A 27964-nucleotide genomic window follows, 5' to 3' on the forward strand; every position below is an offset into this window, starting at 1 on the left:
GAGAGTCAAAAGTTTTTTGGACTTGGGGTTGTAAATAAAATCTGAAAAGTTGAGTTATTTGTGCAAATATGTGTATTTCTTGTTCAATCCAAAAGAAACAAAGAAAGAAACATGAAAAGCAATGACAAACCCATTTTCTTGGGGGTTGTTGGAGTTAATAAAAAAAAATAATGCTCTCCATGCTTAAAAATAATAAAAGATCATATACTCACCTCTCCTGGGTCCTTGCAGCACCAGTCTCTTTTATAACACTGTGTTTACAGGCTGCAGCAGCCTGTGAATGTACCAGCCAAGCACAGGCTTCAGCGTTGAGCTCGTGATGTCCTGTATACAAAGCTGCCTGCAGCCTGTCAACACAGACTGGCACAGAAAATGAAGCTGCAGGGAGCCAGAAGAGGTGAGTACATGATCTTTTATTAATCTTTTAAGCAATGGAGCGTGAATTAAAAATAAGTCTGACAACTCTTTTGAATATTTTCTTGCAATAATTTACAATTACAAAGTTGACCAAGATGTTTACATATGGTCAATCAATAAATGCTTTTTAGAAAATGTTTTAAATACATTCACTTTTTTATTAAACTGATTATTTATATTTAGTAAATTGTTCATCATTATTGTTTTATGAGTAAATAATGGCGTGTTTTTATTATCTTAGTGATCAAGTACTAAAAGTCACACCACAGACAATACAGCAAGTACAGTACCTACAGGAACTGGTAACACAATGGCGGGTAAGATATAATGCTTGTACTTCCTTTTTTCAGTAAATATACATTTTTTTTGGAAGAACACATTTTAAAAAATACTAAAGTGATCTCTACAGGGAGTTCACTTATTTAGCATTTTAAGGGCGAGCACCCACTGGCGTTTGCGTTTTCCGCGGGGAAAAAATGCAGCGTTTTCGCCGCGTTTCCCGCGATTTTTCCGCGCGTTTTTCGCGGCGTTTTCGCGGCTTTTCCATTAATTTCCATTGACTTTCATGGGTGCATTAGGAGAAAAATAAGGACACATATGCAACTGACAGTTCCTATGTTAAAAACGCAAACACAACACAAAAAAACGCCAGTGGACAGGAACACATGTTATCTCTATGCCTGTGCAGGAAAAACGCAAAACGCAGGTAAAAAAACGCCAGTGGGTGCTCGCCCTTAAAATGAATATGTAGTCAACATTCTATGTTAAATATTAGAGATGAGCAGGCATGCTTGTCGGAGCTTGATGCTCGTTTGAGCATTAGCATACTCGAAAGTACTCGTTACTCGAGCGAGCACCACGCGGTGCTCGGGTGCTCAAGAAAATTTCACCCTCTCTTCCCCACATGTTTATTTTTTGCTAAAGTGTATGCAAAATAGTATTTTGCATACACTTTAGCAAGAAATAGACAGTGTAAAATGAGTACAGTCTTGTTATATAGTGCAGATGGACACACTAAATTGTTTTCAATGGAGCGGCTCCATTGAAAATAATAGTCTGTCGGCACCCCTGAATTGTTTTTCATGGAAGGGCTTTACATATAAGCCCTTCCCTGAAAAACAATCCTTTTAGTGTAAAAAAATAAATAAATTAAAAAAAAACATATCTCTCCGCCTCTGCCGTGTCCCCCGCAGGGATGCAGAACACATTTGCCGCATACGGCAGATGTTTCCTTCATTGCCGCTAGTAAAACGAATTCCCTGCTGCTGCACCTGCCACATCTGTGACAGATGCAGCAGAGGAATTCTTCAATTCCCTACCGCAGCTGCCAAACAATTCAGGGGTGCCGGCAGACCATTGTTTTCAATGGAGCCGCCGGCAGCAGCCGCGGCTCCATTGAAAAATGCTCAGACTCCCATTGACTTTAATGGGGTTCGTTACTCGAAACGAGCTCTCGAGCATTAGAAATAGCTTGACTCGAGTAACGAGCACCCGAGCATTTTGGTGCTTGCTCATCCCTATTAAATATATATCTTTTTAAGATTGTGGTGATGCTTTTTTTCAATTGTTCATGCCACTGTCTATATTAAAATAAAACTGAAACCTTGCAGTTTCAGTAATACAGTAACCTCCACTCTAACCACTGAGCCTTATAATAGACTGACACTTTCTGTTCTGTAAAATTCACTTTTCAGTACTCAGCTCATTATCATCACAGCCAGAATTACTGAACAGGACATTTATTATAAAGCTGGAAGCAGGTAAAACAGGACTCAGCTTTGACAAGAGGCGATAATCACAGCTTCTTCTCCTTGCTCAAGGGTCTCTGCACAGGTCACAAAACATGTCTAGAAGTCAATGAGTCTTGTCCAGTCTTCAGGTTACTATGGTCCAGGTGGCAAGTGTAAGGCATATCTTTGAGTGCTGTTACACATTTTCTTTAAATGCTTCTAAACATGTTATGCATTTCAAGCATTTTTATAGCATTTTTTTTTACAAGTGCTTTTGGGACATTTTTTATTCTGTTACATTCCTAACATACTTTTTTTAACCTGGTGTTTTTTTAAATAAATAAAATAAATCTTGGTATTTGTATAGTGCCAACTTATTCCACAGCTCTTTCAGGTAATTATTACTTATTCCCCCCACCAAGCTGGGTTCTCATTTTACCGACCTCGGAAGGATGGAAGGCTGAGTCAACCTTGAGATCCTATTAAGAAACTTTTGGGGAAAATGCCAAGGAGAAAATCTCATACGCAATTTAAAAAATGGATCCCGGGCATAATGCTCAAAATGCATCTACCTTCAGCTGCCAAGACTCTCTATTTTTTCTTAGATGGAGGTGTATGAGAAGCGCTAGGGCAGGGGTGTCAAACTCCTTTTCACCGAGGGCCACATCAGGCTTATAGTGACCTTCAAAGGGCCGATTGTAGGGCCACCTGCAGATGGCCGGGTCGGATCCCGACCCAAGCCTCTGCAGGGACCAGCGCGGCACTCACCTCTTCCGTGGCTCCAGCTCTTTGATGTGCTGGCTGCCGGCCAGCCGGCGCATGAGCAGAGCGAAGCCAGCGGCCGGGGAGTGACATTTCTGTGTTGGGCTCTGCGAGCCCCGCACAGAAATAGAGTATGCCGCGCTTTGTTTTCCGCGCGAGATTTCGTGTGGAGAAATCGCCGCTGTCTGCATAGGATTGCGTTTTCTAATGCAATCCTATGGCAGCTTACACGGGCGTAAATTCTGCGGGAAATCCCGTCGCAGGGGGCCTAAGACAGTATAGTAAGGGCTCGTTCACACAAGCGTATTTGCATACATAATATGCAGTGAATAGAAGACATTGATTTTAATGAGTTCATTCACATGATGTTTATTTTCACACAGCATGACCTATTTTGTTGTGTACTACGCACCCCAATAGGCCATTGAAGTGAATGGGCCGTGCAAATATGTGGTGAATGCGCAGGAAACCGATGTATTCACTGCATATTTGCGCACCATTTCAGTGGGCCCATCTGCGTTCTTTTTTGTGTACGCAAATATACAGGCATAAGCGATTTTCAATTGCGCAAATACGCAGCGCATTTCTGCTAATAGTGACCCCTATAGTGGTCCCAGTAAAAATAACGACCCCCACAGTGGCCCAATTAGTAATATTAACCCCCTCAGTAGTAATACCCCCATAGCAACATTAATCCCCCTCAGTAACAATATTAACCCCTCTCAGTAATAATTATAAGCCCCCCTCAGTGATAATAAGCCCCCCTCAGTAATAATAAGCCCCCCTCAGTAATAATAAACCCCCCTCAGTAATAATAATAAGCCCCCCTCAGTAATAATAATAAGCCCCCCCCTCAGTAATAATAAGCCCCCCTTCAGTAACAGTAATAAGCTCCCCTCAGTAATAATAAGCCCCCCTCAGTAATAATAATCCCCCCCTCAGTAATAATAATCCCCCCTCAGTAGTAATAGTCCCCCCCCCCCATATACTTACCTCCTCCTAGCTGTCAGCATTGCTCCCCCTCTGCTCTCGCTGAGCCCGGATGCATACTGATATCAGTGTGTACGCCCAGCACGCTTCCTCCCCGAGTCCTCTCCTGCGAAACTGAAGAGCAGGGGACTGAGGGGAGGAAGATCCCGGCTGTACACTGATGTCAGTGTGCGCCGGGATCAGCAGTAACAGCGCGATTACCAGCGGGGAGCTGCGGCACCCCAGCTGGTAATTGCTGCAGTGGTGAGCGGCGTCGGCACACCGCGGGCCACATAACATGAGGCAGCTATCCGGATCCGGCCCGCGGGCCTTGTGTTTGACACATGTGTGCTAGGGCATTATCTTAGGGAATTGTAATCTGATAAGTGTTACTGAGAAGACATAACTAACGCAATGAGTCATAGATATGCATCATGCAACATAATATGTCATGAATACTGTACAGTAATTAATAGCAATACATAAATCTGATAAAACGTATGTGTTAACAAAACAATTTGGTTAAATGTTTTAAAATGTTATATTTATCTAGCTTGACTTGTGGAAGCCAGACATCATTCAAGAAATATATCCCGGAAGAGACGTATACGTCCGTGTCCAATTTTCCTATGTGCAGCAGATGAAAGAAAACCTTGTGCAGCAAAATATACCATTCAAGTAATATTTATTGAACAACTCTGTATTTATGCTATTTACAACTTGAACTCGGATATCACCTTCTTAAGCATTTATTGCATATCAACAGAATATGCCACAAATACTTGACAGGAGCAAAATTTCCTCTCTAAAAACACCTGCTTGCTAGTACCCAAGTACTGCAGTGTGCATTCAGTTTAGTGGAGAGCTGGCAGCCCTTGCCTGCAGTGCTTTCCACTAAAGTTGATAAAAGTTCCAGAAAGAACAAAGCAAACATCATCCTTGACTGTAATCGAAAAATGCAATGCAGAACTCAAGATAGAACATATACTGTCAAATCATATAACGCACACTGCTCTTTGCCTTACTTTCTCCAATTAATATTGGCAGGAGTAATAGGTATTTGATTCAACATATTTTTGTGCATCTATGATAACGTTCCTGATGAGTCAATCATATGACGGAAACGCGTCGAACATATAAAATTTAATATTCTGGTCGTCTGAATCCAACTTACGGTTTCTTTCTGTACCTACCTCATCTACCCTCTGAATAGTAGCACTGAGATTGATAATCCAGCTGTATAGGAGGATTAAATCAGCACATCCATTTTGGCTAGATGATCTGGGTTTTCATTATTCAGGGATACCAATAAACCCTAATTGATCATTGCATTTAAATCTGGCCATCAGGATTATCAACCAGCTACTACTATTTTTTATTTTCCATTCTTTGGTCTGTTCAGGTACCTCAGCATATGCTAAATTGATTTTTGTTGGGTGTTACATTATCGGTTACCCATTTAAATCACACCTAGATCCTTCATGACCCATCTATTCGCATATCACAGGGACTATATCTACCGGTTCCTCCATGGAATAAGCCCTGTGCATATATCCTCTTGTATTCCAGAGGACCGTTAGAATTGATTCTTCTAGTTCATCAGACCAGAGAATTTACGTTGTGTGTGTTACGTTTTTTTCGTTTTGTGTGTCTTTGGGGCATCATATATTTTAAACAAATTAATAAAAGTTAATTTTTAGGGGATTACTTCAGTGATTAATTTTCCGATTTTGGTGACCCCTCTGCCGCAGTCATTTGTTTCTGAAGAAAAAATAGGGCCGTAAAACCACCACCTGGGTAAAATCCCTAAAAATGTCTGGTCCTTTAGGACTGAAACACCCTGCTCCTTAAGGGGTTAATAAAGATATTATTTTGTGCTCATACATATTATTTTAGTGCATTTTGTCCGTATGTAAATGTTCTACAAACAAGTCAAGTTCAGACTATTTGCAGGTAGTAGAGCCCTGTATTAAAATAACAATCATTCTTGGTGAAAAGAAAATGGAAATGTCATTTCTGTGTAACGCTTTTGAAATACTTGTTTACCAGAATCATGATTCAAGACGTGCAGAAGCTAATAGATCAATCAAGTGCGAGTCAGAAAAACACTGGGCCAATATCTCTGGAAAACTATGATTATGCAGCGTATCACCCAATGGATGAGGTATGTAAGCAAGTGAAATATACAGAAGAGCTATGCCTTGAGGAGAAAGCAACTTCATGGCAATACAGTGTGATAAAGATAAACATATACGGCTGCAGTAAAGGTTGATTACTGCGAAACCAAGTGACATGTCATAACTGCATATATTGTTATTGGGTTATAAAGTGATGGCATATGGTTAGAATATAGCATCATTTTATGATTATTGGGCATCCGACCTCTGGGAAGCCCACCGATCCTGAAAGATAAGTAGCAGCAGCACTGATGTAGCATTGCATCCTATTCTAAGGCTGTGCAAGAAACTGCAACATATCTACATTTACTGCTGGAAAACAGTGATGGGGATACAGTGCTAAATCAATGCTGTGGTCCCTCTTTCTTAGGCCGCCTGCAGACGAGCGGGTCGGATCCGGCAGCGAGAATTCTCGCCGCGGGACCCGACCCGAGAGCCTGCAGGGACGAGCGCGTACTCACCCGCGCCTGGCGGCCCCGGCTCTTTCATGTGCCGGCTGCGGCGCAGCCAGCGCATGCGCAGACCGGAGCCGGCGGCCGGGTGAGTACGTGTCCCGCACAAAAATAGGACATGCCGCGGTTTGTTTGCAGCGCGAGATTTCGCACGGCCAAACCGCGGCCGTCTGCATAGGAGTGCGTATTGTAATGCACTCCTATGCAAACTTTCAGTGGCGGAAATCCCGCGGGAAATACCGCCACGGGATTTCCGCCCGTGTGCAGGCGGCCTTAGACCGCAGTTTAGGATGATGAAGGGACCACTTGTCACATTGCTAAAGATTGGGGTTGTAAGGCCGCCTGCACACGAGCATTCCGGATTCCGCTAGCGGATTTTCACGCGCGTATGGTACCTAAATGTGCTTGCGGATAGGTGCGGATGCGTGAAAAATCACGCGCGGATATACGCGGATGTGTTGCGGAAAAAAAACGCACAGAAAAACCAGCAGCCGCCCCTTATTGTAAACCCAACCCCTAGAGAACTGCCCATTCCTTGGAAAACAGCTTAAAAACCAACACCCAGACTCCGTTTTGTCCCTCTTGCTTGGGCGAGCACCGTTAAATTATTCTGGCAACATGCTTTCACCCGGTGAGCAGATGTCTTTGTGGGCATGGTTGATCTATGTAACTTTTTTCGGGCACTTCTCCAGCGTGACTTTATTTCAGTCACTGCAAAAAAATTCACAAGAGGAATTCATTACTACAGATTTTGCATTCTTACATCCTGCATTGGCAAGAAATACTACCTATCTCCCTCTACACATTGCGGGTGTCTGCTGAACAAGGCTATTAACCCAATAAATGCCGCTTCAATGGCACCAGTGGAAAATACAACTGTTCCCGCAAAAAACAAACAGGGAGGGATTAGTAACTTGGGCGCATCCTGGCGGCTGATGCACCCGTCTTCCTGCACAAGACGACCGCAATGCAGGATGGACGTCTTTCCACAGTGCTGGAGGAAAGAACACATGTCCGGCAATGGAGCCCGTCATGTGCTCTTTTCTGCCAGCGTTGCGGAGAGTCACCCGTCCTGCAGTGTGACCGTTTTGGTATCGCTGCATCTGTAAAAGTCTGATCTATCAAAGTAATGTATGATTTACCCTGCACAGTGAATGTGGTAAAAAAAAATAAAGAAACTACGCCAGAAATGCACTTTTTCGGTCACCCTATTTCCGAGAAAAAATGTAATAAAAGGCGATCAAAAAGTCAACTGTATGCGAAAATGGTACCAACAGATACGTCAGGAGATACCGCACAAAATGAGCCCTCACACAACTATGTCGCCAAAGAAATAAAAAAGTTATTGCACGCAGAAAATGGACACAGAAAATAATTTTAAAAAATTTAATATCTTAAAAAAAAAAATACAAGTACTATAGCAAAAAAAAATACTATATAAGTGTGGTATTGTAGTAATCGTACTGACCCATAGAATAAAAATATCAGGTCGTTTTTGTTGCACTTTGCGCGCTGCAGAAACAGGACGCACCGAAAGATGGTGGAATGTCTTTTTTTTCTCTCCGATTACAATTTTTTAAAGGTTTTTCAGTAAATTATATGGTACAATAAATAGTGCCATTGCAAAATACAACTCGTCCCGCAAAAAAACAAGCCCTTATACAGCGACGTCGATGGATAAATAAAGGAACTACGATTTTTTTAGGGAGTAGGGGGAAAAAAAGGAAAAAAGCAAAAAAGCTCCGTCACTAAGGGGTTAAAAGTGGGGATGGAAAAAAGCACAATAAAAACAAAAGTAAAACTGCTTGGCCACTAAGGGGTTAAAATGGAAAAAAAAAGGACATTTGACGCAATAGCGAATAATACTCACGCAAGTTCTTCTTTTCCGCTTCTATTGCGTTCGTCCAGGCATCCCCATAAACCTGAGCGGAGAGCTGAAGCCAGGATTGTTCCTTTCGATTCTTGTTTAAGTACTCTGGGGAGTTACTGTCCCATATGCTAGGGAAGTCCTGCATCATTGCGACAAATTTGCCCATGTTGATCATTATTCGTTACGCCTGGTGGCTGCAGTCTGGTGGCTGGTGGCTGCAGGCTGGTGGCTGATGGCTGGTGGCTTGTGGCAGGCTGGTGGCTTGTGGCTGCTGTCTGGTGGATGAGGTGACTGGAAGGACAGTGCTGCTGCTGAAATTTGCCTGTGAAGCTCTGTGCTGTGTGTTGGGACGCCTCCTACCATGCCTACTTCCTGTAGTCATAGCAACCAGTGACTCCGTCCGCAGCTGCACTGCGGATGTACTGCGTGAAAAAATGCACCCATTCACTTGTATTGGAGGCTTCACGCGCAGAATCCGACCCAAATTAGAATAGGTCGCAGATTTTTTCAAGCGCGTGAAAAAACGCGATACAAATCCGTCTGTCTGGGGACAACTGCGGATCCTCATAGGAGTATATTGGCTGTGGTCTGGGGCAGATAATGTGCCTAAAATAACGCGCTAGAAATTCCGTTCGTGTGCAGGCACCCTGCAGCCGGCGCATGCGCAGACCGGAGCCGGCGGCCGGGTGAGTGCGTGCCCCGCACAAAAATAGTACATGCTGTGGTTTGTTTGCCGCGCGAGATTTCGCGCGGCCAAACCGCGGCCGTCTGCATAGGAGTGCGTATTGTAATGCACTCCTATGCAAACTTTCAGTGGCGGAAATCCCGCGGGAAATACTGCCGCGGGATTTCCGCCCGTGTGCAGGCGGCCTAACAGTTAATTGTAACATCCTTGATGCTCTAAGATGGTGGCGGGGGAATTCCTGTCACTATATACTGGATTAAAACATCATTGATGGTCTAGACTGATGAAAAGGTTGAACATAACATCCCTAGTGTTCAAAGGTAGCATCCATAAAGATTAATTAAAGCCATTTTCAACATTCCATCATATGAACATTGCAACTTTTTCTTTTACTTACCTGAGCCTGTAAAATATTCTTTTAAAGTCCCAGTGTGCCTGTATGTTCCACTGAAAGAAATGAGACTAAGACCGCCTGCAGACGGCCGGGTCGGATCCCGCTGCAAGACCTGACCCGAGCCCCTGCAGGGACCAGCGGCTCTCGCGACTCCGGCTCTTTGATGTGCCGGCTGCCGGCCAGCCGGTGCATGCGCAGAGCATAGCCGGCGGCCGGGGAGTGACATTTCAGTGAGAAATAGAGCGTGCTACGATTTGTTTTCTGCGCATGATTTCACGCAGACAAATCGCGTCCGTCTGCCTAGGATGGCGTTATCTAACGCAAAATCACGGTTTTTCGGTGCCTCGAGATTTCCGCGGGATTTCCGTCCCGTATATACCCAACGCAAAATCACGGTTTTTCGGTGCCTCGAGATTTCCGCGGGATTTCCGTCCCGTATGAACCCAGCCTTAGAGCTATACATGAAAGCATTTATATTGTAGACTACATTAACCCCTGATAAGATCTATAGTTTAGATGAAACGTATAGGGTTTAGTAATACTAGATATCAGTCACTGCTCTGTTAAGGATAGTAAAAAGATAAATGAGAAGGGTATAAGGCACATAAGACAAAGACTCTTGTGTGGATTAAAACATTTTCCACAATGAAGTCTACTATGACAAAACAGAGAATGGCAGGAATGGAAGTCAAGAAGGGAAAACTTTTATCAGGACGAGGAACATAGTAGTTCCCCTGAAAAACAGAAAAAAAGTTTGTTACTGTGTTAGCCAATCAGAAGATGTTTTAGTTCCATCTATGTGTGGTACATTCTGGTAAAAAAAGGAAAATGTTTGTTACTGTGTTAGTCATTCCCCTACAAGGATTGTCCATTTATTACAGAAGTACAATACTGCTATTACTTCTGTCAGGACATTCATGTGTACTACATAAAAACACAAAATAAACTGGAAAAAGTAACTGAAGTTTTGCTATTTAGCTCTTTATTCACAAATGGGGTGATAACTACTCATTTTGTCAATATCTCTATTAGATTAATAACTGGATGGAACTGATTGAAAAAAAATATAATAATGTAGTAACAAAGCATGTCCTGGGACAAACATATGAGCAGAGGCCAATCTACTATTTAAAAGTAAGTAAAACATATGATTACAGTATCAATGTATTTGTATAACCTGATTACATAAGCACAATCATGGTGCCATTATGGTAAAGGTGCTATACACCATATACATATGAAGCCTCCACAAAGATCTCCATAGATCCTGTGGTCAGTCAAAGTTCTGGTGCTACACTATCACTAGCTCACTAGTACTTTTTACTTATAACATATTATGATGGCACCTGTAAAAGTAGTGTACTAATATTAGAATTATCATCAGTTCTCAAATGATCAGTCATTAGTGATAGATATCCTCAATGTATGTGACTAGATGGGCATCATTATCCCTTAAGGACGTCCTATTATCTAAATTTACTCAATGAAACACGGATATGAGATGTAATCACCTGTTCCCAATGAATTTAATGTTTGGAGTTTGAATGTCCATTGATCTTCCTTTCGGAAGATGAGGTTTTTCCATTTCCCTTCCTCTTTTGAGTGACTTCACCAGCCCTACCGCTAGATGCTTTGGTCATCTCCATACGTGTTCCCTAATTCATGAATGGAATTGTCTGGTCATCTTGTCCACACAGTTTGCAGGACAGAAGCACATCATAAGATGTGGTACTCCTGTAGATGAATGGTATATAAAATCTCTGATCCTATATTGGTTTTGTGTCACTCTGCTATAGAAAGTACATTTGTGCTAATGAAATTGTAAGGGGAGCAATGACCACATCTAAAATGTACCATTAGGTTTCCTAACAAGCCAAGTGTTCACTCTGTGCATAATGTAATAGATAACTATGCACTACATGGGTCTTTAATTTTTTACTGTCCCGTACATTATTGATGGATAGTCTGTGATGATGTTGTCTGCAATATCCTAAAGGGGTTTTCTGAGTGATAATTACATTGGTGGCACTGGAGGGAGGCATTGCATATAATAAAATAACAGCAATTCTCACCTCCCCAGGCATATTTGGTATTTCAGCCGCACTTCAGTAGCAGTGAGTGATTCCAGCGACCTGATTGGTTGTTGGGTACACACCCCCCTTTGGAGATCTGCCCGAGTGCTACTTCACGAGACCTGCGGGGGGTTAGGGTTTAGGGTTAGGTTTAGGGTTAGGGTTTAGGGTTAGGTTTAGGGTTTAGGGTTAGGGTTTAGGGTTGGGGTTAGTTGCCGACCCTCCTATGGCCCTGCTGCTGCTTATTTAACTGGCCGGCCACTCGTGCAGATCTCCAAAGGGGGGTGTGTACCCAACAACCAATCAGGTCGCTGGAATCGCTCACCGCGGCTGAGATACCAAATATGCCTCCCCACTACCACACTGCTCCCCCGCCGCCGCTCCAGTCTTCTGTTTACTTTAACAGCAGCCATCACATGGTTATTTGTCCACGTGACTGCTGCAGCCAATAGGAAGCCCCAACATGGGATGTCATCAGTGACATCCCATAAACTAGCTGTGACTTCTAGATTAGAAATCCACGTGACTAGTTTATGGGATATCACAGATTGGATGCTGTGGCAACAGTATGCTCCATTATTGAAGGTACATGGTATGAAGACCTCACTGAGGTGTGATAGGAATCAGAGTAAAACAGGTATTCTGATGAATGGAGTGCAACAAAATGATAAGGAATGGAGTAAGACACGTGAAAAATTAAACAACACAGAGATAAATTGGGATAGTAAGAGACAGACAGGAAAAATAATAGAGTGAGACAGATATGATAAAGTTGGCATAGGAGATTATGCAATACTCACATGGATCACTTCAAATAACCTCATTTTTTTAAGAAAAAGAAAGATGAAATGACACAACTGTGCATTATGTCATGGCATTGTAGAAATAAAATATTCCAAAAAAAAAAAAGAAACAAAATAAAGGATAACTTATAAATTATTAACTTCTATACTATATAACTGTGGAGAAATATTAGCTTTATAACCAATTCAGAAATTAAAAACTAATTATTGATTTGGCTGATCCTCTATCCCATTGGGCCAACAGCCCTGTAAGAGAGAAAAACGTAGTACAACTGTCAGTGAGGTAAAGGAAGAGTTAATGTAAGAGAGGAAGGGGAAAACCAGAAACTGAGCCAAGCAATGGAAAGGCAAAAACAAAGGTGGTACAAATAACACAATTACAGGCTTTCAGATTTTCCATTGTCGAAAAAGTAGAAATAGAGGGTAAGTCATCCAGCGGGATAAAGGTAGGATTCATCTGCATCTAGTCAGTAGATTGGAGGAGGGGGCTATTAAAATACCTTGAATCTATAATGGCTGAGCTTATTAAACCTGGTCTAGTTGCATAGAGTGTGTTAAAGTAGTTGTCCAATCTGAGCAATCCCCTCGCTAAGGCTGCTTTCAGACTATTGTATTTTTGCTCCATATTAGGTCCGTATTGAGGGAACCGTAATACAGAGCTAGAATAAATCTATAGGGCTAATCATATGGCGGTAATTTTAGGGCCAATGGAATATAATAAAAGTGCAGAGGCAAATGCACATGAAAAATTGATAATATATGGATGTAATTTCTGTTTAAACATGTTCGCTATATAGATATTATGGACGTGTTTTTAAATACTTGTCGGAAACTGGCGTAAATGGGAACCCTGTGACGATCAGCAGATAGCTGTAAGCCCTGCACATTGCAGTAGGTCATACATTTCCCAAGAAAAGCAGGACTGCCAGTACTCTGATAAATAAGGTATAGGTTTGAATGTACCTTCTTAAAAGATAACACAGTAAGGAGCAGAAGATAAAATGGAACATTTCCACTTCTCCTAAAAGGCCCATTTACATGCAAAGATAATCTTTCAAACGATTGAAAGATTGAAAGTTTTAGAGATCTTTTTGCATAAAGAGCTAATGCCCACTAATTGCCTTTAACACTTTATCATTTTTATTTGCATGTAAAAGGGCCTCCACGAGCTGTTTGCAGAGCCCAGAGTGTGATTAATCTCACGCACAGCTGTGCACACAGCTGCATTGTTCTCGTGGGAGCTGCTGGCAGGTTACAATCTAATCTCCCGGCACCCATGGAGAATACGGCATGTGGTCTATTGAAAGATGCTTTATCTCTCTGCGGCTGTATGAGGGATTTTAAGTTCACCTTAAAATCATTGTTCACACAAAAAGTGCATGAAGTTTGCATGTAACGATTATTGCTCATTTTTGGTTGTTTGAACGAATTTTGAGCGATAATCGTTACGTGTAAATGGGCATTTAGCGTTGCACCCTTCCTCTGCAGGATTATCCCTACTGAAGACTGTACAACTGATAAGAAAATTCATCTCATGTCCCCGAAAACTCAAACTTGACATAAATCTAAGTATGTTTGTAATTATGTATTTGCACACTATCAAGTTTTATGTTTTGCAGATCGGACAGCCATCACAAGAAACAAAGAAAGTTGTATTTATGGACTGCGGAATTCATGCTCGAGAATGGATTGCTCCTGCATACTGCCAGTGGTTTGTTAGAGAGGTACATTATTTGGAAAGACCATTTAAAAAAAAACATTAAGGGTGGTTTTACATCTGCATTGGAACTTCCGGTTGGATGTTCCATCGTAGATCCAGCACAAAGTACCAAAATTCCAGACAGCTAAGTGGAAAGCGAACGAACCCCATTATATTTCTCTTCCCAAGGTAGAAGAGAAAACAAGGGGATCTGTTATCTTGGACCTTATTCTTACCAAACAGGAAATGGTTGAGGAAATAAGGGTGGCTGGGACCTTAGGAGGCAGTGATCATGCTATCCTTGAATTTTGGATAAAAAGAGGAGAAAGACCTGAATAAACTCAGACCTCAAGGTTAGATTTCAGGAAGGCAGATTTTAATGAACTCAGAAAGAGGAAAGGAAGAATCCAATGGCTGGATGTTCTAAAGGACAGAAATGTCCAAGAAGGTTGGGAAATATTGCGAAATGACATTCTCAAAGCACAATCGTTACCAATCCCTAAAAGAAGGAAGAATGGGAAGCATTTAAAGAGACCAGGATGGATGAACACAGAACTTGCACACATGTTAAAAAAGAAAAATAGATTTATCAAAAGGAAAGAGGGGGGAATATCTAAAGAAGAATATAATACGGTCTGCAGAAACTGTAGGGCAAGTGTCAGAAAAGCTAAAGCTAATAATGAATTGAGGCTTGCAATAGAGGCCAAAAGTAATAAAAAGGGATTTGGGAGGTATGTCAAAAGCAAAAGAAAATTCAAAGATGCTATTGGATGCTTACAAGATGAAAATAGTGAATTGGTTAAGAATAACCGATCAAATTTGCAGACGACACAAAGCTAGGAAGGATAGCTAACACTAGAGAAGAGAGAGGGAGTATTCAGAACGATCTTGAAAAGCTTGAACAGTGGGTGGCAACTAAGAGAATGGTATTTAACAAGGAAAAATGCAAAGTCCTCATCTGGGCAAAAAAATGATAAAAAACACATACAGATTGGGAGGAATTGGGCTAAGCAGCAGCACATGTAAAAAGACTTTTGTATACCAAGAGATCATAGACTGAACATGAGTCAACAATGTGATGCAGCAGCCAGAAAGGCAAACACTATTCTGGGATGTATTAAGATAAGCATAGAGTCTAGATCAAGTGAGGTAATTATCCCCCTCTACTCTTCCTTAGTCAGACCTCATATGGAATACTGTGTCCAGTTCTGGGCACCCTGCTTTAAAAAAAAACATAGACAAACTGGAGCAAGTTCAAAGAAGAGTTACCACGATGAGCGGTCTGCAAATCATGTCCTATGACGAACAGTTAAAGAATCTGGGAATGTTTAGCTTGCAGAAGAGAAGGCTGAGAGGAGACTTAATAGCTGTCTACAAATATCTGAAAGGCTGTCACAGTGCAGAGGGATCAGCCCTATTCTCATTTACACAAGGAAAGACTAGAAGCAATTGGATGAAACTGAAAAGGAGGAGACACAAATTAGATATTAGAAAAAACTTTCTGATACTAAGAGTGATCAATGGAAGTGTTTAAACAAAGGCTGGACAGACATCTGTCTGGGATGATTTAATGAATCCTGCATTGAGCAGGGGGATTGGACCCGATGACCCTGGAGGTCCCTTTCAACGCTAACATTCTATGATTCTATCACTAGCCAGGGTCAGTATTACAAAAACTACCTGCCATGTACAGTTTTCTTGTGCAACAGTATAGAGAGTATACCAATGATGTTGTGATCAGAGAAAACATCCAGAGAAAGGGATCCTGTGGATATAAACAGCTTGTCAATAAAAGAAGTCAGAGAAGGATCTCAGGAATCATTCTAATGAACAGGTATTGCAAAATCAAGTAAATTGCAGCCAAATACAACACTGGCGATCCAACTAATGTGTCCAAGCACATATCATTGCTTAGTATGGTTTATCAACAACTTGAGATGACCAGTAGCAGTGCCATTGCTATTTTACAGAAAGGCAAGACTCCAGTGGGTGAAAGAACACAAAAATGGGTTCACTGAGCAGTGGAAAAACATCGCCTGGTCAGATGAATCCAAATTTCTGTTGCACCATGCTGATGGGACAGAATCTGGCACCAGCAGCATAAATTATTGAACCTCTCCTGTCAGCTGGTCATTGCATGTCAGTATCTGAATCTAGTTTGCAGCAAGAGCAAGAAGTGATCCTATCCACATGGGCCAGTATTTCTGCAGAACATTTTCAACATCTACTGGAATTTAAGTCACATTGAACTGCTGTGGTTCTGAAGGGCAAATGAGGTCCATGTCTCTAATAAAGTGGCAACCTGAAGAGTGTTTGGATGTACTATTTGGGAACGATCATTCTGGAGGGGGCACCTCATTAGTTTTTTCTTCCCCACGTGTGTGGCTAGAATTGGTGTGCCGCTGGCTATCTCTCTTTGTGTTACTATGTTAAGATCACTCCAAGAGCACAATGGGCAATTATGAAAGAGGTGATAAAGAATCCAAGGCTAACAGCCAAAGTTCAACACCAGACTCTACAAACTGCAAAAACCTGCATTCGAGTGTCTATTAGGAAGACACTAAACAAGAATGGTTTTCATGGAAGAACACAAGATAGGAAGCTGCTGCAGTCCAGGAAGCAAAAATATTTGTGGACCATCTTAAGTTTATCTGAGAGCACCTTGATGTCCCACAATGCTTCTGGGAAAATGTTCTATGGACAGGTAAGAGAACAGTGGAACTATGCTATGTTTGGAAGAAAAAGAACGTTGCGCACCATGCCACAGACCTGAAAAGGGCCGTGCACACAAGTCATCCCAGATGTATTGATGAACTGAATCACATTTGCAGAGAGGAATGGTCCAAAATTCCTCCTCAAAATTATACAAATCTTATTTGGAGCTATTGCACACGGTTGACGGTGCTTGCTAAAGGGAGATCTACAGGTTATTAAATTCAGGGGTTCATTTACTTTATCTCTATGCGCTGTGGAGGTTTACTCAACTGTGTGTTATCAGTGCAGTTAGGTTGTGTTTATCCATAACTGAAGAGGTGATTTTCAAAGGGATTGGCACTGATTGGTCTGGCTGCATCTAACCTTTGCCATCCTCGGAGAGTCGACGGTGAGTGCGCAAGCTTCCCCCTTCCCGGTGCGCATGAGCAATCGCCGTCAACTCTCCATGGATGGCAGAGATAGGACGCGGTCAGGACGGCTGGATGCAGAGCAGGATGCAGGTGAGTATACATTGTCTTTATTTTACTCACAGAACCCCTTTAAGGTCCATTTAGATGGGACAAATGTCGGGCACACGATGCCTGACACTCATCCCCACATGTACTCACTTCCGTGCCATTGCACGGGAGCTAGTATCGCTGGCTCGCTCACAGAGCGGCCAGAAGGTGGGGCAGGGAGGCTGCAGGAGATTTCTTATCTTGCTCACCCCAAGCCCTCTCCATTGACTTAACATAGCGGCCATTCAATACTGAACGGCTATTTAACTGAACGCTCATCATTCAGCTCATCGCCCATCGTTTCTGCAGCATAAACGATGGACGATGATCTGAACACACATTGTTCAGTGTAAATAGCAGCCGTTCAGTGTAAATAGCAGAACTAATGGGCCTCTATGTAAGTCAATAGAGAAGGGCGGGAGAGAGCGAAGAGAGATATCTTCTCCTGCCGCCCGTTGTGAACCAGCGATACTAGCTCCTGTGCAGCAGCATGAGAGTGAGTGTGTGCGGGGACAAGTGTCAGGCATCGCTCGCCCGACATTCGTCCCGTCTAAATGGGCCTTTAGATTACAATCAGACTATTTTTTATTAGTAATCAATGTAGATAATTCCAAAGGATTCACTTGCTTTTTTGCAACTATACATTTGACTACTGATGATATTTGAAAATAGTTTTTTTCTTTCTATTTTATACTAATACATTGCTTCTTTTTTAGATTCTAGCAAACCAAAGTAATGGTTTCATTTGCAAGTTACTCAGACAAGTTGATTTTTATGTTATACCTGTCCTAAATGTTGATGGATATGTCTATACTTGGACAACGGTAAGGTTCGGAAATAAGACCAATGATGTAAGAAAGATTTAATAAAGATACAAATTTTCAATATGTTATTCAATTCTGATATCAGCAAAAGAGAGACCATTATTGGACTCAGATTCTTTACTTGTAGAAATAGAAGAATAGGGTCACTCTTTCACAGTCAAAGTTTATTGCATTATCTACTTTTTATGTATTTTTAATTAACACTTTTTAGTTATATCTTTTAAAAATAAACACATTTTTGTCTGAGAAGCCTTTTTTTTTACCTGATTAGGCCTTATTCTAATAATAATCCTTATTTATATAGCACCAGCATATTCCGCAGCATATTATACTTCAAAGTGTAATGTAGAAGAAAAAATCAAACACTGCAGAGTAACAAACTAATTAACAATTCAAACAATAGGAATTATGGCCCTTTTCACAAAAGTTTACAATCTGTGAATAAATAGAGGCTTCATTGTAGAGTCGCCACCACTCCCTTGTTGGGCCAGCGGGTTTGCAGCCTGCAGACCTGGTGGGGACTGGGATCCAGTCCATGAATAGGAATAATTGGGCAGCACTCAGTACATCTTGGAGATGGAAATGCAGCCTAAAGTAGCCTTATCACCAATCCTGACATGTCTGTTTTAGCAAAGACTTCAAACGGAAACATAAAAGCACTAATTTTGTATCAGAATAAACTAAATATTAAAAGAAAGTATCACAGAAACCTACAAGAACACAATAACCTTTTAAGTAATGAATTTTAATGAGGACTTGTTGTCACGTCTCCTCACATAACTGTTTTTGTAAACACATCTATTCCTCAGAAAACAATTCTGAACAATATTTTCTTAGAACCCTTCAGTTATTCTTCTTAGAAATTTATGAGTAAAGTGAACACTGGGTGTTACCATGCTTGACAAAGGGTGTATCACTGCAGCATCCGAGGAGCGGGCCCCAGCCTAGGAGACAACGGGGATTAGATGTAGGTCTGGTCATGGTGGCTCTACTGTCTCCCACCTGGAGGGTAACCAGGGACACGTCCAAGGGGCCGAGTGCAGGCTATTAAATTAAGTTAACCTGCTGAGCATTTACCTTAGTCCACTTTGTCACAGGTGACACCACTGTTCCTTCCTTCGCGGTGATCTCTCGGTGTTAGAATAAAGAGTCCACATGCAGGGTTAGGTTTAAAGGAAGAACTAGGAACAGTTCTTAAAGCCGTTTAATTGAACACAACTTGCAAACAAAGTTCAGTACAGTCCACACTTAACATCCACTGGCAGATTAGGCAGTGCAGGAAAACACATGGTGTGACAGGGAGGCAAACACAGGAGAACAGAGTGAATTACAAAGTCCAAGTTATCTGTGAATCTCTGGTCTCGGACACTTTCTTACAAACACACCACCGGCTCAGGAGTGCCCATAGACTAAAAATGTCCAGGTAGTCCTAATCTCTCTCTCTAAGTATGTTTTAAAACATAGTTAAAGAGAATCCCCCTAGAGCCCCCCACACTGTGTAGGAGCTCTGTGGTCTTCATGTCTGATGACAGCTGAGATCATAGGGATTTGCCTGGAGACCAATCAGCGTGGTCTCCAGGCATGTGATGGATGTGAAAATAAATTGAGTTTGGGAATATTCTCCCAAATTTGAAAAATTACTGCTATATTTATAAACCTCATAAAGTCCGAAAAAAATAAAAAGGAAAGTTAAATAATGATACCGACATGACATGGACATATAGTAAATGTTATTTATTAATTATTTTGTGTGGTATGGCTATCTGTATTACAAGCAGAAATTGTCAAATTTTGAAAAATGCAAATTTTTCCAAATTTTCTCTAAATTTTAAACTTTTTTCTAAATAAATGGAAAATATACCAACCAAAATTTTATCATGGATATACAGTAAAATGTGTCACAAAACACTCAAAATCACTTGAATAAGTAAAAGCATTGCAAAGTTATTAACACAAAGTGAAACATGTCAGGTTTGAAAAATTGGGCTTGGTCACATAACCACTTGTGCCCAAGCCAGTTTTGGCCTAACAAGTCAACTTACTATTCTCAGTGATAGTGTAAAATGTAACAATATATAGCAGTGTAGCTACTTAAAGAGTAACTGTTCTTTAATTTTGTTTAATGTACAGAATAGGCTACTCTATGCATTTTTGTAATAGGGTTAATCAGCCTATTCTGTACATTCTTCATACAAAACCCCTATTCAGCTGTGTATCTGTGCTGCAGACAGCTTCTCCTCACAGTGTGCCCTTTCTCTGCCAGACCCGTATCACTGTCAGGGTCTCAGTACATCAGATGTTCAGAACATTTATTAATAAACTGTTATAAGAGTGTTAACACAAAGTCCTCTCTCCGACCACCTTCATATTGGTCCGTGTGGAAACAGGTCCAGACCGAGTCCTTAGGCTTTTTGTATTAAGCTGTAGCCACTTGCTCACAACTACTCATACAGCAGTAGTAACACTTTTCTCACTACTTCAGTCGTCACTGCGCACATGTGCAATCCCCACCTTATATATCTCTGCTCATGTTCCACCACTAATCTGCAAGGTTCCCAGCTATACTACTCCAAAAAACCACCTACTAATTAAAACAATATTAACAGTGTAAAAAATGAAGATGCAAACATAAAAACAACAACCATGTTACAACACGAAAGGTAAAAGTTATTGATTTGTACAATGATGCAGGCATAATTTATATTATATAGGGAAATGTACATAAAACTGCATGAAACAGTCACCCAGCTGGTCAGAGGTTCTTGGCAGCAGCACTACTCAGCAACAGCTCCTTTGCTTAGTAATTAGCACAGCTGTCTCCCCTGGACTTTCCACCAGCCTTCTCATTGTGCAGCTCACCCCTCTTACATAGTTCCTTAGAGCTCTTTTCAGTGCATTCCTATTGAGCATGCTCAGACAAGTCCAAAGAATATAATGGCTTCATTGACTTCTACTGGCAATAGTTTCTGCCTGTATTGCCTCTAGTGGCCAACTTTAATATTACAGTTTGCATCACTATCTATTAACTTTAATATGGCTGGTTTCATACTAATTGTAGCAGGGGCAGCATGTCACCCTGCTACAGAAACACAAGAAAATCAATATTTGAAAGATTCAGCTGCAGATAGCGAGAAGACATGATGTTAGAAACAGCTGACAATCACTGATACTTTGTAGTAGTGCAGGGTTGAGGTCACGGGAAAAAGAGGAGAGGATCTAGGACTCAACTTTGATGAAACCCAACAGAAAAGGGAAGAGAAGCAGAACAAGTAAATGACACACTAAACAATAGGGTTAGGTAGGAAGAAAACCAGGAGAGAGCAGTCTCTATATGGTCAATAGAGTGATGAGTAGGAGTTGGTGTTCTATAGTGTAACAAACTGCAGGGAGCTCCAGAAGGATCAATAGCGCATAATTGCTGTTACCCTTGGCAAAGAAGGATGCGTACCTCCACCTTTCCTGTTCTTAGGTCTGAGAGTATGAGAAAAATATAAATCACCATAAATTAGAGCAGCAAATGAAGAGCTGTCAGACTGTGACAGTCAAGTTCTCAGAGAGCCAGTGGGTTGGAAGGGTGGTATTTTTTTCAGAGAAGAAAGAAAAACATTTCACGAAGTTGAGGTTTTCATGTTTTTCTTTTCCAAACTAGGATCGTCTGTGGAGAAAGAATCGTTCCCCTCAAAATAATGAGACTTGTTTTGGAGTGGACCTTAACCGTAATTTTGATGTACATTGGTGTAGTAAGTTCTACTTACAGATCTTTCATGATTAAAATCTATGGCTTAAAATCTATGCCCTACCCCAAAAATAAGCCCTAGCTGCATTATATATTTTTTAAAAGGAATACATTACCTAGTAAGCTCGGTCCAGATCCCTCCCGCTGCTTTTCGGAGCTGGATCCTCTGTTGGCGGCCAAGGCCTACAAGAAGTGCGTCGAGCTCCAGAGAGCAGCTGGAGGACCCAGACTGAGCCTGCTAAGTAAGTATAATAAGAAATCCCCTGAAAATAAGACCTAGTGACTCTTTTGGGGCAAAAATTATTTAGAGACAGGGGCTTATTTTCAGGTAAACACTGTGTGCTGTTAGGGCTTCCCAATGTGGATCTTATCTCACACAGTAATCGAGCAAGGTAATCTTGGCCTCAGTTGAGTGATGCATACAGTTTATATGTAATGTGTTGTAGTTCATTTTTGTATTATTATCACCCATTATTTATTAATTGCTTTTATCTAGATAATAATCTGTTAATAAAAGTTACCTTTTATTAATGCTACCATTATCCACATCTAGAATTAAAGATATTAACTTTTGATTAGATACTATAGAAAGTGACATCCACAGTGAAGGATTGTTTAATACTGTGATTTATTGATCTTACAAGTGCTTATGAACAGGGACAGGCTGATTGTTGCTGTTAATCTGCTACATTTTGCTTATTTTTTTCTGTCATTGAATATTTAGGTGTAGGAGCAGCCAAATACTGTGAAGATGTGACATTCTGTGGCCCAAGTGCTGCTTCAGAACTTGAAACGCAAGCCGTTGTCAAACTTTTTGAACAGGTCAAAACAAATATGCTTATGTACCTTTCAATTCACAACTTTGGAAAATTTATTCTTCTTCCTTATGGATACAAAAGTGATCCATCTACAAATCATCATGAAATGGTAAGCATCTTTAAAACATACAGTACATTTTTATTGTTTTTTTTTCATGTTAACAGAGCAAAGCCCTCTAATTTTAACTCATTTTACACGCATGTCAAGTAGTCCGCCGGGTGCATTAAAGGGATCCTCCAGTCCTGGACGAACAAAGATGGCTCCACCGCTTCTCTTACTACCGGATGTACACTGTGCATTAGTATTCATTGGTAGTCTAAGACACCACATGCTGCTCGGACTGGTCAGCACTGCTCATGTGGACAGCACTGGTTAACCAAAGCAGGTGTAGTGTCTTAGACCAACGATGAATACTAATGCACAGTGTCCATCACATAGTCAGAGAGTTTGGTGAAGCCATCTTTCTATGTTCAGGCCCAGAGAGTAATTTTAAGTTTAGGCTATAATACTGTAGTGCAAAGCAGGAGAATGGCAGAGACGGTAAGTATAAGGGCCCCTTCACACGAGCATAAGCGTAATTGAGCATGCCTCAGTGAAACATATTTGCGCACTGAACGAGGCTTAATTGTGTGCGTATTGGTGTATTGTACTGTACTTTTTCTGCCGGCAGGGCATGTTTATTTGGACATGTCAAACAAATGGACCGATTGAAATGGCTAATTAGTTAGAGATGTTTTTCCAGTGCAGTTATGCATTGTTTTATGAATGTCCTTGCATATTTTGTGCGCAGTAGCGCAATTTTAGCTCACTTGTCCTTAGAAAACCACTTCAACTGTTATATTGGTGGGTCTCCACCCATGAACTGCTCACTTCAGGTCCTTTCACCACATTTCTGTAGTATTAAGGTCATAACTTTGATTTACCCATTCCGAAACTTTAATTTTATTCTTCTTCAGCCATTATTTGTAGAACGACTCATGTGCTTTGGGTCGTTGTCTTGCTGCATGACCCATGTTCTCTTGAGATTTGGCTCATGGACAGATGTTCTGACATTTAAAACTCATTGTTGCATGAAGGATGACAAGCCATGCTGGTTCAGATGCAGCAAAACAGACCCAAACCATGATGCTACCACAATCATGTTTCACAGATGGTATGAGGTATATAAGCTGTAATGCAGTGTTTTTCTTTCTCCAAACATAGCGCTTCTCATTTAAGTCAAAAAGGTACTTTGGTCTCATCTGTCCACAAAACATTCTTCCAAAAGCCTTCTGGCATTTCCAGGTGATCTTTAGCAAACTGTAGACATGCAGAAATTTTCTTTTTGGCGAGCAGTAGCTTTCTGCTTGCAAACCTGCTATGCACACTGTTGTTGTTCAGTGCCCTCCCGTTGGTGGAATCATAAACATTAGCTAAGGTGAGAAAGGCCTCATTGAATTCATTGAGAGCTGCGCCTGCATTTACAAGCACCGGCCATTACACAGGGGTCGGAGTAGTGTCTTCCGCTCTGACCCCGGTTTATCCCAGCTCTGACAGTGGGTGCTGTCTGGAAAACTCCTTTAATGTTTATTATCATACAGAAATAAACAATTCTATAAGACTACTTGTTTTTGCCTGTTTGTCAACGCATGTATTCCAACTGATGACCACTCTAGTCTAGACTGCAGGTAACGTAAAGCATCACGGATGATTTCATTTGGTATTTGTGTGCATTCTTGTTAAGTGGCTGCCCTCAATTCATTGACTTTTGCTGGGTTTTTTTTGCCATAAAGTTTATCTTTTAAATGCCCCCATAAACAAAGTATAGTGGCGTGAGGTCTGGTGAATGCAGGAGTATCCTTCAAAACCTCTAGGTCTAATCCATCTGTTTGGCAGATTGTCATCAAGGTAGCCCTTACATCATGATGGTAGTGTGAGGGTAATCCATCTTGTTGGAAATACAACTTCTCATCCTTGAAGTCCTCTTGAATGTGTGGCATGACAGCCTGCAGAAGCCGAGTTCAAGTAAATGGCTCCAATCATCCTAGCGTAATAAAAGAATGGTCCTATTGTCAGGGAAAATTTCTAAGTACAGCACCAATCAGGCCCACCCTACTTGCCCCGCTGCCGGCGGTAAAGAAAGAAACACCACACACGGAGGTCTGGTATAGTTCCTCACACGGGGACATGACTGCGCTGCGCGCTTTATTACAGATTACATGAGATCTTATACCCTTTGGTCTCATCACTAGAAATGGGTGATGGGCTCATTGGCTCAAATTCACCGCATAACCATATATGGGAAGTCCGGATTTCCGGCCTGAGACAGTGAAAGCTACATACGTAGTTGAACAGTCGTTATCTGGAAACGGCGCTTCTGGGAAAACAGCCAAGTACGCGTCCTTCGTGTCTGGTTCGGTATCAGCTCTGAATTTCTGGACACATCTCTCTCGGCCTTGCAAACCTTTGGAATATCTGATGTAAGGCGAAGTATTAAGTTTTTCATAGAGTTAGTACATATGAGAATAAAGTTAGTATACATATAAAAAGAAAGGCACATAACTATATCTATATAAATGTATATATTCCAGTGTTTTCTTTTCTACCTACAAGGATATATATGTATCCTTCTCACTATTAACCTCTTTGTTGATAAGCTGCACCACATTGTAACGCCTGGTAAATTAACCTGATCCTCAGGGCCCCAGTAGGTGGAATGGTTGATGCTAACTGAGCCATTTACATTTTTAAATGTAGCCTCATCACTCCAAACAGTTATTCCTGTAAACTTTGCATCCACTGCACATCGTGCCAAGTACCACTCACAAAACTACACGGTCTGGTCTGGATCATCTTCATTGAGAGTAAGGACTACTCTTGGAATGTAACTTTTCCAATGACATTGCTTCAAAATGTGATGGACACCAATCAGGTCTTTGCATTCATTTTTGAGAGGTGGAATCTGATTGGTTGCTATGGACAGTTAAACCAGTTTTTGTTTACACTAGTTGTGATTTATCTTCGCCAGTGAGTTATAAGCTGATAAAGTGTGTGTACATGTTTTAGGGACACCCTGTACAGTATATATAAGGCTTGTTGTCGTTCTCATAGTTTTCAGTAAAACCTTACCTTGTTTTCATGGGTTTTTTACATTTTTATCCAGGAATCAGCTGCCAATACAGCTATTGAAAAGATGAAAGAAAAACATAATAATGAATACATAGTGGGATCTTCATCTATAGTATTATGTAAGTATCCCTTTTTCTAATCTTGGAAAACCCCTTTAACTCTTCTTGGAACTAAATAAAAATCTAAATACTGCTTCAACACACCGGGAGTTTCATTTTCAGTAGGCTGTATATAAAGTGATAAAAAGATTGGTATTAAAATATATAAACTAACAGGGAATTAAGGTGCGGAGGCTCCACAACACATATTCTATGCTCTTCTAGGTGCTTCCCTTTACTGATGGCCAGTAAGCTATAGACAGCAATGGAAGCTGCCTTTTCCTGGACATGTAGAGGACCCCCAGCCGGGGGTACCTCAGGAAGGAACGACGATTGAATGACTGCCAACCATGGGGACTACTGGGTTCATTAGGGACTCTAGATGTGACTTTACTTCTTTGGGGAATTGGCTAGTGAAGTCTGGCAGCCGGGCCGCCCCAACCCGCAGTCATGTTTCTTGGCATCTAGACACAGACACCACATCTTGTGCAGAATGGTGAACTTTATTAGCAAAAAGTAGCAGGTGTTCACTCGGTACTGGTATCGACCAACAGATGGTGCATAAGAGGGAGGAGAACCACTCTAGTCTGTTGAAGCGCTCTGGAGTAAAGTAAGCTATCTCAGATACTGGCCTCTCTCTCATCAGCAGCCCATGGAAGCAGGATACACTCCCATACACTCCCTTCTGCTTGGCCAAACTCTCAACATTACCCTCATCACCCTTCTGTTCCTCTCCCCCAGTTTATCTCATCTATCATCACTTGCAAATGCAGCAGACTTCCTCCTCCATTCCCAGGCTGCACCACCTGTCAGACACAGAGTGGCACCTGCTGTTACCAAAACAGTATAATATATTCTGGGGTACATATTCTATTGACAATTCACCAGTTTTATGATGCAAATTGCACCAGAAAATTTTGTTACATTTTTTGCACCACATTTATATTGTGTATTAGACACTTTTGTGACACTTTTTTCAATGTCAGAAAAAGGGCCATGGATTCATGGTTAAGGGGCATGGTCTAAAATGCTCAAAACGACACCAAATTTTCACTAAATTTTTGTTGTATAAACGAAACCAAGTACAGTAATAGGTGGTATAAACAAGACAGACTAAAAATGCGCTCTCCCCCATGTAAATACGACCTCAATCTGCCCCCTTATCTCTTAAATTTCTCATATCTGTCTTTTCCTTTATTTCAGATTATACTTCAGGATCTTCAGCAGACTGGGCCATTGACAATAACATTAAATTTGCATACACCTTTGAACTTAGGGATGATGGTGAATTTGGATTTCAACTACCAGCTGATCAGATTAAACCTACTTGTGAAGAAACAATGACCGCAGTGCTGTCCCTGTTGGGACACTTAAATCAAAGCTATCTAGAGCCAGTTCAATATCTGGAGTGCAGTGCAGTTTCTATTCGTTCACTATGGCTATATATACTTCTTCCATTTGCTGTCAACATATTCTATGCCATCTCTTGTTAATTAGGCATGTTTTCTCTCTTAAGGCTGCTATTACACAAACGCCGTTAGCGCTCATGTAACAGCGCTAGTTGCCAGGTTGCACCTGAACTTGCAGGTTCAGCCTGGCAATTGTAGGGAAAACAGGAGTGCTAGCAGCAGCCACTTGCACTTGTGAAATAGCAGCCTTAACTCGCATTCCTTTTTATGTTATCCTATTGCCTATGTTAAATCAAAAATAGTTCATTTGCCATGTTTTAATATACCGTTAATTCTGTCTGTAATAATGAAATACATATTGTTTAGTACAGAGAACCTACTCAATAATCAATTACAGCTTTGCTTTACTGTATGTTCAGTGACAGAACGTTCTGAGTCTGTTTATAATATACTCACCCTAATTTAAAAACAAATGTATAGAATTCTGTAATTGGTTATTTAATTTCACATTATTACATTCTTTAACCATTTCACTGCCCCCTCCCCTATTTCCTCTGTAAAAAACACCTAAAGTATCTTTACATGGGGGGATTATTGTTAAAACTAATCGCTGGAAACAGTGTAATAATCATCTCATGTACAAGTGGCCACGGGCAGGGCACTGAGCAATAAATCACTCACTTGTCAGAGTTGCTTGGTTTTTAGCAGAACAAAAAAAAATAAATGAG

General features: G+C 41.2%; 1 protein-coding gene across 1 annotated transcript; it reads left to right on the plus strand.

The window, feature by feature from the left end:
* The first annotated feature begins 635 nt into the window (after positions 1-635).
* On the plus strand, positions 636-27320 carry LOC136577904 (carboxypeptidase O-like). The gene is made up of 10 exons (XM_066577821.1): positions 636-734; positions 4432-4556; positions 5928-6042; positions 10489-10590; positions 13951-14055; positions 17959-18066; positions 21716-21806; positions 22527-22729; positions 25764-25848; positions 27031-27320. Exons 1-10 carry the CDS (start codon positions 636-638, stop codon positions 27318-27320), a joined length of 1323 nt encoding a protein of 440 aa, XP_066433918.1.
* Positions 27321-27964: the final 644 nt, after the last annotated feature.

The sequence above is a fragment of the Eleutherodactylus coqui genome, chromosome 8 (assembly GCF_035609145.1).
Source record: "Eleutherodactylus coqui strain aEleCoq1 chromosome 8, aEleCoq1.hap1, whole genome shotgun sequence".
Lineage (NCBI taxonomy): Eukaryota > Metazoa > Chordata > Amphibia > Anura > Eleutherodactylidae > Eleutherodactylus > Eleutherodactylus coqui.

Bases quoted from the DNA above. Each gene is read 5' to 3' on its own strand.
- LOC136577904 (XM_066577821.1), top strand. From the start codon at position 636: ATGGCGTGTTTTTATTATCTTAGTGATCAAGTACTAAAAGTCACACCA. The intron at 14,056-17,958 runs GTACATTATTTG...CTTCTTTTTTAG, and splicing joins GCCAGTGGTTTGTTAGAGAG to ATTCTAGCAAACCAAAGTAA. The intron at 18,067-21,715 runs GTAAGGTTCGGA...TTTCCAAACTAG, and splicing joins ATGTCTATACTTGGACAACG to GATCGTCTGTGGAGAAAGAA.